The sequence below is a fragment of the Leptonychotes weddellii genome, chromosome 12, assembly GCF_054177405.1.
Source record: "Leptonychotes weddellii isolate Sample4059 chromosome 12, ASM5417740v2, whole genome shotgun sequence".
NCBI lineage: Eukaryota > Metazoa > Chordata > Mammalia > Carnivora > Phocidae > Leptonychotes > Leptonychotes weddellii.
In genome coordinates this window covers 38,310,103-38,322,355 of record NC_138380.1, presented here as the reverse complement: position 1 = coordinate 38,322,355, position 12,253 = coordinate 38,310,103, and the positions used below count along the sequence as shown (strand labels likewise).

The following is a 12,253-nucleotide window of genomic DNA, read 5'->3' as shown; positions in this document are numbered from 1 at the left end:
ATTGAGGAGGGCACGTTCTGCATGGAGCACTGGGTGTTATGCACAAACAATGAACCATCCATGGAACACTACATCTAAAACTAATGATGTAATGTATGGGGATTAACATAAGAATAAAAAAATTAAAAATAAAGAAATAAAGAAATAAAAATTAAAAAAGAAACTATGTTCTCCTGACTGCAAATGTCAACCTACCATTCATTTACATTACGATGTCCTCATAAAATTGTTATGAGAGATGCTTGTGACTTTTTCGCCCTAAGTTTATATAACAAAGTTAATTAAAAGCGAGATTCTTATGTTCATAAGGAACTAAAACATTTTCTGAATTACAACTCTAAGAATAAGAACATTTTGTATAGATCCTGATTCAATTCAAGTCACCTGGGACCCATTCATAGGAAAATCATTCAATAATCAACAATCGTTTGAGTTTCCTTGTGGGCAATGTGGACAGCTACTGCATCACAGAACGATTCTCACTCCTGAGTCAATATTTAATTATTTTGTCTTAACACCCTTGTGTATCACTGAAATACATGGTGAGTAAGTATGATTAAGCCACAAACACAGCAACCTCCAAAGGCCTCTGTTTAAAGGGAAGTGAGAATTTTTAAAATAATAGTATTCCATAAAATACTCTTGATCTCTAATGAACTTCTCATGTCTGTGATCCTCATGGAGCCAATGCTTTGGTATTTTAAAAGCAAGCTCCTGTCATCGGCTGTCTCGTCACCCAGGTGTAAGATTTCTAAACAGTCAACTTCACAATTCATATTTGCTTTGCAGAGCTTACTAACTTTTGCTATTCTATGCTTAATGGACTTCTCTGAGTGGAAATAGTTTTTCAAACTATAAACCCAAGAGAATGTGGGTCACAGTAAAGTTAATTATTTCCCCACTCAAATTAGATGTGGAACAGCAAGAAGGAAGGGTCGCTCTGAGGTGACGCTGGGATGGGGGGCCTGTCCCTCACGGACATGGTGCAGACACGTGGCACACACAAAGGGGGCCCTCTCAGCTGCCTGCCTTACTTCATTACAGTGAGAATCGCCATTATTCGGTTGCAGACTCTGCAAGTCTTTTTAAAAGAAAATACATCCGACTTTAAGTTAAAAGTTTTTAAAAACATCAAAGGCAAATATGAGCAATTTGGGAAATTGTCAGTGCCAATATAATACCTTTAAGGTAGTGTATGCATGCAAATCATTATTAAAAAAAAATCTGTAATGAGTAGAAAGGAAAAAATTCCAATTCAAATAATGATCTAAAAAGTTTTACCACTTATACTATGCTGAAAGTTACATATATCCCCCATATATGACGAGTAAAGCATTTGCCATAAGACTGAATTAATTTTCATGTCTTATGAATATAAAATATTAACTGTGTTGAATACTCACTTGGATCTTCTTATACACCAGGACTCTTCTAGAATGTAATAATTCACTTGTAACTTTATCAATTCTCGCTTCACTTCTTCAGCTGCTTTTCGACTATACATTGAGTAAACTATTTTCGTTCTGGCTCTTTAAAGAAAAATAATTGGGCAGAAGATTTTCAAGATTAAAAGGATGCAATCAATCTATTTGGAAGAAAGCACTGAATGGGAACAAGAAGAAAGACTGCAGAAGAGTCAGGTCAAGAGAACATTCTTCACAGAGTTCCTGCTCAGGGGCATCGGGGAGGTCAAAAGAAAAAGGCAGAAGCACAGCATAAGAGTCCTGGGAGAAGAGGTTCAGTTTAAGGCATCCCTGCATTTCCAAACTTAGTCTTTTTGTTTGTTTGCTTGCTTGGTTTAGTTTTGTATTCTCCATGACCCCATCATACGTGAGAGGAAGGCATGCCGTGTGTGGATGAACACAAACACAGCTACCAGACCACGTTAAAGCTACACCGCAGTCCCAACTATGACGCAGCCAGAACTGGCATTCACAGCTCTCTGTTTTATTCCTAGATTAAAAAACAAAACAAAACAAAAACCCAAAAAAACAACAACTAAACTTATTCAACACAACTGTTCTGGAAATAAGCTTACTGAGATTGATTTTTAGTGAAAAGATTTTTTATTTATAAAATAGAAGTTTCACTGTTACACAAAAGAACAGATTAATAGGATTCGCCCAGTCACTTAGGAAATGAATAGCTTGACCTAACCCAGAAATTGCATGAAAATTAAGTCTATGTCCTTTTCAAAGAGAACACAATACTCTAACTTATGAAAAATATAAAAAACAAAAACCAAGACCATTCTAGTAGGCTATATGGGTGAAAATCAGAATAAATTCAAATCTCTGAATGGGATTCCATCAACTGACTCCTCAGAATTCAAGAAAAATAGCCAAAAGGAAACCTTAATAAAAGATAGAGGCTCATGAATCTTCTGGGGAGCTTAAGGAGGGTGATGACTAATAAGGACCTGGGTGTCTTGCAATGCACTTCACCTGCAGAAGACAGACATGCTATGATTTCATTTTGCTGCCTAGTAGAGAAGAGAACCCCAGAGGTTGTAGTTTTATTGCCCAATAAACAGTTTTGTATCTGACTCAGCCCTCTTATTTCAGCATTGTTTTCTGCCCTAATTCTATAAATCCCCATTTGCCACAGCCTCCTGGAAACACTCATTATTTTACTGGTTCCCTCACTCAGGATTTGTGTGAGAAATTTGTTTTGGGTGATGTGAGAACTGTGTACTAACCTTAAGCCTGCATCTTCATAATGCGGATGATTCACAATGGGCCGAAGCGCAGAGAGCTTCACACTTGCCATTGTGGGCATGGCACCTGCAAACACTGCGTCTGCAAAGCAGGAAAGACGGTCTCAGGAAGACACTCAGTGAGCGTTACAAGGGTCTCCTTCTGGTCAACTCGGTCACTTCCCAGGTGAGAAAGTGGAAGCCCAGAGAGGTTCACGACTTAAAGATTCAATGGAAGAACCAGACTGAAGTCAGCTGGCTGGTAAAATGGCTATCAGCCCCCTGGCTTGGATAAACCATTTTCTTTGGAAGTTAGGGCCTCCTCCTTTCATCAGTGAGGATTCCTGGGGCTTTGTTTGTTTGTTTGTTTGTTTGTTTTTGTAATGTCTTAGGAATCTGTCCTGCTTCTAGGAAAGAAGTTTAACGAATTGGCTAGGAAAGTTTTATAGCACCAAGGAATTCTGGGAAATGATTTAAAATTCAGTCATTTGATACTCAGATAACAACAAAATCTCCCTTGAATAAAGTGTCATATTCCATGAGTTCACTTCAAGAAGGAATGTGCAAGACTAAGATTAAAACTCATTAGGAAAATAAGCACAACAAAAATTATTTTAAATCATGCCACATAAAACTTGGGATAAATTCTGAAAAAACATTAGAATTTATGGAAAAAAGCAAAATAGGTTACTAAGAAAATATAACATTTCCTTTGCAAACCATTTAAGTAAGATTGACATCTCCCTTTTTCTGAATAATCTAGAAGCAGCACTGCTTAGAAAGAGTGAGGTCATTGGAAGTAATGTGGGTTTAAGATTTTGCTGTGGCATATAAAACTATGGGGGAACCTTACCTGGTTTAGTACTGTATTTGATCCATTCTATAAGTTCTTCTTGTGGCAAATTGCTGAACTCCCCTACAATATTCCACTGGGTTTGCAGATTTGCTGAACCTTGTATTGACATTGCTGCTAATACAGCAAAAACAACAGCCCCAGGATGTACTTTGCAAAAGAGCCAACCAAACAGCTGAAACCAAATGCAGAATACATTGATAATTGTTAGTACAAAGCAGCCTGCATCCAATAAACAAAAGTTCTTCCCAGAGAAGAACGCAGTGTCTGGCAGACTCCCAGATAAAGGACTAATTATTCTAAGAAAAAGTTCCAGAAACAATGACCAGAGGGATTAAAAGAATTTGGCCATTAGCCTTACATAGGTGGGACATAATTTAAGAAGCGGTTCTCTCAACTTGTTCTAATTCCAGGTTCAGGTAAAGCCAGGACCACCTACATAATTTGCCAGGCCCAATGCAGAATGAAAATATGGGGCCTCTTGTTCAAAAATTATTTAGAAGTTCAAAAGAACAACAGAAGAGCATCCAAGTAGGTGTAGGGTCCTTCTGAGGGTGGGCCATGTGTTCGCAGAGGTCCCACACCTGTGAAGCCTTCCCCGGGGCAAGGTTCTTCTGCAGTCATGGTGCAGGCTGGGATTTAAGACGCAAGGCTTCCCATTAGCCTCCTTTCCTGTCCCAGCCTGGGGCAGTCAGGAAGAGTGGCTTCCTCCCTAAGCTGGCCTCCAGTAAGCATTGCCTCTCTAACACAACACCACCATTCTGACTGGGAACCTTGAGGCTGACTGATTTTTCCATTCAAATAGTCCACACGCAATAACACTTTGTCCCTATCATTCTCTCTTTAAGTTCTCTATATGTCTGTAGAACTAGATCCAGCTTTTTGAGGGAATATATATATATATTTTTTTGCTTTTTGATTTTTCTATTTACCATTCTACCCTCATCTCCAGAGCGTGCTGTAGATGCTTAGTAAATATTTGCTAAATGTAAGAGAGCTACTGCTGCTGCACCTTGGCTAATGGTCTGATGAAAAGGGGACACTGTGTAGAAGCATAAATCTGTGGATACAGAGCAAGGAGGCAGTTAGCCAGGAAATATAAGTAGCAAATAACCAAAACGGCTAACACTAAATTTTAAAAAGTCAAGTCAGGGATGTGCATACAAATGTATACTCAAATGAAAAAAAATATTTTTTAGGCCTGATACCGAAAAAGAACATCTATTTGAAAGTACCTGCAACTTGAAATCACTGGTTAGAATTCTTTGGGGTAGGAATATCAAAACAACAATAAATTATTTCTACAATGAAGCTCTGTTTTCTATCAACATCTGTAGTAATCACTCATGAATTCAGCCTACACTACTTGAGTATTCACTGTACGCCAAAGACTATTTTAGAATAAATGACCTGCCTTGGCCTTTGCCCTTTAGGAAAGGTTAATACAAAACCATGAAGTACTTTCACTACAACAGTTTAAAGAATTTTGAGTAATTCAGTATTATTTTAGGGGGCCACTCAATAACCAAGGCGGGGGTAAAGTGATCATAGCAGCTCTAATGCCAACATAACAACCATCTTACCTGTCTTGAACAGATCAAGGAAGCCATAACACACATGTGTGGTGTCAAGAAGAGTTTTAGTCTCATAATCAAGATACCGAGGACTGTATATGCTAACAGTTGCAATGCATGATAAACTAGCTGAAAGAAAGAGAAAATATTTTTTCACTCCTACTATTTGTGAAGTTTAATATATTGTTAAATAGATGAATATCCAGAAAAGGGTGCTTTTTCTTAGTAACAATATTGTGGTTTCTGAAATAAACGAGTCTTAAAATTCACTTTCAAACTGCTCTATCCTTTTTTTTTTTAATCTTTTAAAAGACAAGGGAGGGAGGGAGGGAGAGAGGGAAGGGAAAGGGAAAGGGAAAGGGAAAGAGAAAAGAAGGAAGAAAGAAAAACAGGTGGCATCACCAGGAGAGGGAAGCAGCAACCATTCACACAATAAACCAGATCATCGTGAGGATGATCAGAGCAGATGAAATGGGCTTCCTACTTAACTGCTTTAACAAATGAATGGTCGTGTTTGTAACAGTCTCATAAAAACACATACAGACCTATTTTGAAGATGATTAGTGACAATTACCAATACTTAAAAACTGGAACTAGAAAGAAAAGTCCAAATATACACAAAATTTTAGTAATATTGAGTCTTTACCTCTCCATGATCAAACTGGTGTTTTCTGAAATGGAATAAGAAATACTACTATTGAATCATTACTGAAGCATTGACTTCAATTATTTGCATTATTATCTTACAAATATGAGTTTTACAACTTGCATAATATTCCAAGGACACGTATATGTAAATAAAAATAACTAACAGTTACGAACCGAAACTGGTGCCACAATCTTTTAAAAGACAGTTGACTTTGCATACCCTGCACGTTTGACTACATGGACAATTACTGGCTCAACAAAAGGCACACTGTGGTGTATGAGATACCTCCCTGGGGATATTCTGGCAAAGCAGGGAGTGAAGGGAAGCCTGAAGCCTTCATACTTCCATACCCCTGCTTCTCGTCACCAGTGGTCCCTGAGCTCCCCCATAAACTGTAGCTGCTACAGAGATCATTTAGGAAACCACACATGAAAGATGTTTTCAGCAGCGGCTATGGAATATACAAATAGCCACTTCAGTTTTGCTTGACAGTTTCAATTTCCTGAGAAGGATACATGCTTAAAGGCCCATATACCCTCCCTACATCTCCCTCTGACCCCACACCACCCCTTCCCGGCCATCCCGTTTCAATTATCATCACAGTGGTGCCAGCAATTTTTTGAAAATGGTAATCTAGTCATGCCAATTCCTTACTTAAAACCCTCCAGTGGATTCCTTTTGTAATGAGAATAAACTCTCAAAGCCTTACCATGCTGCACATGTTCTTCCTACTTCTCGTTCTTGAAACTCATTGTCTACCGCGTTCCCTCTTGGTCACCGTGCTCCAGTCACACAAGACTAATCTTACTCCCTCAAACATCAGAGAGACTCCCATATTCACTGCCCCTCTCCATAATCACTCCTACTCCATTTCCCTGTCTTATCTCCTCAAAAGTGAACACAGTTCACTGGTTTGATTACCATCTGTCTCGCCCTACCAAAATGAACCCCTCGGGACTACAGGGTACAAACCCACCCATCCTCAATTTCATTGAGCACTGATAACAGTGGAGATACAGCAGGAAATAAGACAGGAAAATACCTTTGCCCTCAAAGAGCTTACATAGAAGTCAAGGGAGACAAACAAAAAGCAAAGGAGCAAAAGTCACACGGTGATAAGTACTGTGGAGAGAAAGGAAGCAGGGCAAAAGGTGCCAGGAATGCTGGGTGACCAGGAAGGTGTATGTCAATCTATATGGTCACCAACTGAGTGACATGTGAGCAAGGCCTGAAGGAGTGGAGGGTTTGAGGTTGAGCATCCCTCAGGCAGAGAGAGAGCCAGTACAGAGCCCCATAGCAGGAAAGTCCTTAAGGGGTTAACTCCAAAGACAGCAAGACTAGAGAAGAGCGAGGTGGAAGAGAATGGTGGTGCCCCAGGAGACAGGCAGCACACCAGTGTTCAAGTATAAAGGGTGATAAATGCTGAGAGAGAAGATAAAGCATGAGATAACGGCGAATAACAAGCAAGGAGACAAGGAATCTCCTCAGAAGTGATGGTCAGGAAAGGCTTCTTGAAGGAGGTGACGTTTAAACAAGAATTAAAGGAGTGGGTCACATGCAGAGCCAGGCTGTGGGGAGCGGAGGGCACAACCAGGGCAAAACTGCAGAGGCAGGAAACAAGCCGCCATGGTTAAAGAACAGAAAGCAGGACCATGGGACATGTAGCAGAAAAGAGAAAAATGAGAATTTATTTTTCTCTCAGTTGCCTCTTTGTGTCCTTCACTCATTTTTCTAATGGGGTTTTAGCATTTTTCCTATTAATCTGTAGAAGTCCTTTATGTATGCCAGTCATTAGTCCTTTGTCATATATTGTGAATATTTTCCCCAATTTGTCTTTTTCTTTGAACAATGTTCACAGTATCTTATCAAACCAAAATACTTATCTGGTCAGCCTTTTCAATCTTTCCTTCTAGCTTACAGGCTTTATGTCATACTTAACAAGGCCTCTCTAATGCTAAAATTCTAAAAATAATCTCTTGGTTAATATTGGGGTTTTATTTTTTTCCTACATTTAAATCTTTGCTCCATCTGAAATTTAGTTTGTGTAAAACATGAAGTATGGAATCAGTTTTATATTTCCCTGCTCTTCTCTCAAAAGACAGTCCATTGGTCCTAAAACCATCAACAGAATAATTTATTTTCCCTGCTAAACTGAAGCACAAAGCTGTGTCCTTCACATATAGATTATGTGTAGGCCTACCGTAGGAGTGTACGGATGGAATTTGAAGTATGAATAAGTGATGTTCTGAGCTCTGCACAGATAGGGAATAATGAGAAAAGCAAAGAGGAATGACAATCAAAAACACCAGTTATCAAATGTTGAGTGCAACAGGAACTATAAAAATACATCGTAAATATCTACTTAATAATGTAACAAAATGATTAATAGCATATTTACCTTATATGTGCCTGTTGTTTAGTTAAGACACCCCACATGTCACTAATAATCTGCAAATAGATTTTTTAACACTTTAGAAGAGCTGTGTTGGGAAAAACAAAATTTCAACTAAAGTATCTTCTAAACTTTCAAACTTCTACTTAAAAATATGATAAGTATGGAGCTAAGAGATAACTCAGGACGTAATTATAACACCATACTCTTCCATTTATACAGTACTTGATCATATCTAATAGCCAACAGCCCTGTATTGTAGATTGTATTATCCTCATTTTGTAAATGAGCAAGAGGCTCAGATGGATTAAATGATCTCCCAGAAGGTGGACAACAACCAGGAGGCATTGCTAAGCCCTGAAACCTGACCTTCTTTCTGGCTTCCAGTTCACATGTAGAATTCCACCAGGCCAAGGTTGTTGGCGATGCCTCTCCTTAATCATATATACACATATCTGGACAACAGGCTCAGAGACTGATAAGGACAACTAACCAAACACTGAGTTTGCATATTGAGCAGCAACTGGAAGGTCATCAAATCTGAATCCTATCCCCAGTGTGAGTGTCCTCTAGGACACCGCTGACAGGTTTTCATCCAGCTCTTGGAAGAACCACCCAACTGCTGCTTGAGTCTGTAACACTTTCTTAGTCAGCCCAGATCAATTCTGGTCAAAAATCCTTCCCCCTAGAATTGGCCATGACTCTAAAGAGCCAAAACGAGTGTAATCTTATTTCCAAGTGGCAGGCTTTTAAATATTTGAAAATAATTATCCTTTTTCCCTTTGAATCCTTCTTCTTTAAATCAAACATCTCAGTTTGCATCATCTCTAGCCATCCAGGTTGCTGTCTTTTTAATGCATTCTGAATTGCCAACGTTGGTATTCTTTGATTACCTACTGGGTGCACACCCACATAAGGTATGCAAAAGGCAAAGGAAGCACAGAGTGGCACAGAGCAGAAACTGACTGACTATAAACTCATTAGATTTGAAAAGCTTGTGGGACTACAAAGCTGAACACGACACAACACCCAGTAAGGGGGGAAAGGTGCCGAGTTTGATTCTTGCTATTCCCTTGCTTTTTAATGGACATGATGTGAGGCTGGCAACAACCTCTCTGATCTTCTAAAGCTGCATCTGTCAAAATGGAGATAATAATATCCCCTACAGGGCTGTCAAATAAGCAGGTGCAATAACACATGTGATATGTTCAGGGAGAGTACAAATATATAATGTGAACAATAATTATAGTACAGAATATTCTACAAATATATAACATTGTGTTAACACAGAAATTACTAACTACGAATCAGAAAACCTTTAGGGTCTATCATCTGTTTTTTGATTACAGATTAATCTTTATTCATTCTCTTAAAACACTTGCAGTTACAGAATTCACCAACTGTTAAAAGAAAAAAGAGAATATCATACCTGCTCTTGGCTAAAGACTGGAACTTCCCTGACCTGATTTAAATCTGGGCTTAGAATTTCATTATCAAAGCCAAGTTGGGAGTCTAACAATTTTATCGATGTTGGTAATACATTATTAATATTCTATTTTTTTGATCAGTAACAATAAACTCGATCCAGGAGTTTGTGAGCAATGCACAGATGACTTAGAATGGCATACATTAAATATTTTAGTGAAATATTACATAAAGCTAAAAGTCAGTCAGTAATAATTTACAAAGAGAAAAATAACTGTATCTGGGTCAATATGGTCTCTTTGATCATGTCTTTCAAAAATACATGACTACCAAAACTCGAGCCATCCTTTTCCTACGTCTATTTTATGCTGGCAGATAGTAGAATATTTTTAAGGCTTGTAAATGTTCATCAAGGGCTAGGAGTAAGAAAATACAGAATATGTTTCAACAAATCCATATAAAACATCATGTCATATTAACATGTAACTTAATATACTTAACTATTAGGTAGAAACAAGAAAGTGCTTTATTATAAGAAAGAGCTCTTAAAGATAGTAGGAAAAATGAAGGGGGGGAATCGGAGGGGGAGACAAACCATGAGAGACTATGGACTCTGAGAAACAAACTGAGGGTTCTAGAGAGGAGGGGGTGGGGGGATGGGTTAGCCTGGTGATGGGTATTAAAGAGGGCACGTATTGAAGGAGCACTGGGTGTTATACACAAACAATGAATCATGGAACACTACATCAAGAACTAATGATGTAATGTATGGTGATTACCATAACATAATAAAATTTAAAAAAAAAAGAGCTCTTAAAGAGCGCCTGGATGGCTCAGTCGGTTGAGCATTTTGGTTTTGGCTCAGGTCATGACCTCAGGGTCATGAAATCAAGCCCTGCATCTGGCTCTGCACCCAGTGGGAGTCTGCTTGAGATTCTCTCTCTCTCTCCCTCTGCCCCTCCCCTCTAGCCCACTCTCTAAATAAATTAATTAAAAAAAAAAAAGAAAGAGCTCTTAAGTGACAAGCCTTTTTTTAATTTTATTTTATTACGTTAGTCACCATACAATACATCATTAGTTTTTGATGTAGTGATCCACAATTCATTGTTTTCGTATAACACCCAGTGCTCCATGCAGTACGTGCCCTCCTTAATACCCATCACCGGGCTAATCCATCCCCCCACACCCTTCCCCTCTAAAACCCTCAGTTTGTTTCTCAGAGTCCATAGTCTCTCGTGGTTCATCCCTCCCTCCGATTTCCCCCCCTTCATTTTTCTCTACAGTCACACCACCCTGAACGCGCCCGATCTTGTCTGACAGACCTACCTTTTTAACTATTGCAATAAACACAACCAGAACGACTGGAAGCAACAATGTCTTTGTATACCTCAGTGGAGTCTGAAATTCAAAGAGATGTTTTGAAAATATGATTTTCAGATAAATTTCATTTTAAATAATGAACAAAATGAATTTTAATAAGTATATACAGAGCCTTCACCCATCTAGGGTCCATCCAATATACCCACTTACTCCCATCATAAAAATGAAGATGCACTTCCATAGAAACAAACTTCCCCAAAATGTTGAGTTGAAAACACAAATAAACACAGTCCCCAAACACTTGTAAGTATAAAATGTGACTGGGACTGGAAAGATTATTGTTCCCTCTTTGCACACTACTTTTCTAACTAGAGAACTCAACTTAATATTCACCTAAGGTCAGCAGAACTCCTTTAAATGGCATGCGCTTTTCCTGTACATTTGGTGGGGGATAAAGATCTTAACCATTATCCCAAGAGACACACACACACACACAAAATAATGACCAATATTTACAAGAGAAATAAAAACATTTTTACCTTTTCTTAATAAGAACCACAGAAACATTTAATAACAAACCCCTACACATTGCAATCCTATATATTTCTCAATCATTTGACGTCACAGTCTTAACTCTAGGCTTGAAATTTCTCAATTGCAATTGATTTGCTTACCACCAACATTTACCCTCACAAAAATAATCTTGTATTATTGAGTTAAATAATGTATACTTTCCCAAATATGTTTATCAAGAGGAATCTAGCTTTAACCGTTTTAAAAAACACTGGTACATTTTAATCCTACAAAATATAAGGAGTATTTTCTGACTTTCCCTCTAATTAGTCCACTTTTCTTGCTTGTTATTCTGTATTAGAAAAGTAATTTTGATAATTTATTAACCCCAAATGCATACTTCACAGTTCGAAGTCCCATTAAAAGAAGATTTTTTGTTTTTATTTCACTATTTACCTTTATAAACATTTGCACAGTACTTAATCTTTTAAAATACATTTATTTCTATTTTGTAAATTTGTAATTGTCTTAACCTAATCAAAAATCATATAACCAAAAGTATTTTATTATTCAAAAATTTAGATATTTGCTAATAACAGCTAACAATAAATGTAAGAAAAGTTGTGAGATATAGGGTTTACCTTAAAAAGGCAGTGTGTCAAAATTGCTTTTAAAGTATTTAACAAAATTTAACAAAGAATTCAAACAATTTTAAAATTATATTCCAAAACTTTGTTTTTGTTTTTAAGATTTTATTTATTTATTTGACACAGAGAGAGAGAGAGAGAGAGAGAGAACAAGCAGGGGAAGGGACAGAGGGAGAGGGAGAGGC

At 37.9% G+C, this 12,253-nt stretch overlaps 1 protein-coding gene across 4 annotated transcripts in view; it reads right to left on the bottom strand.

The window, feature by feature from the left end:
• The window catches only part of DPY19L1 (dpy-19 like C-mannosyltransferase 1), an 88,197-nt gene that overhangs the window by 7,437 nt on the left and 68,507 nt on the right, over positions 1–12,253 (bottom strand). For 3 of the 4 annotated variants that reach the window (XM_081800286.1, XM_081800284.1, XM_081800285.1), the window contains exons 15-21: positions 10,915–10,986; positions 8,170–8,219; positions 5,769–5,793; positions 5,132–5,251; positions 3,549–3,723; positions 2,699–2,798; positions 1,404–1,529 (exon numbers count right to left, since the gene is read on the bottom strand). In XM_081800286.1, the coding sequence (XP_081656412.1) occupies positions 1,404–1,529; positions 2,699–2,798; positions 3,549–3,723; positions 5,132–5,251; positions 5,769–5,793; positions 8,170–8,219; positions 10,915–10,986 (668 nt within the window). The remainder of the gene's footprint in view (positions 1–1,403; positions 1,530–2,698; positions 2,799–3,548; positions 3,724–5,131; positions 5,252–5,768; positions 5,794–8,169; positions 8,220–10,914; positions 10,987–12,253) is intronic. The other variant, XM_081800287.1, reaches the window with a different exon arrangement.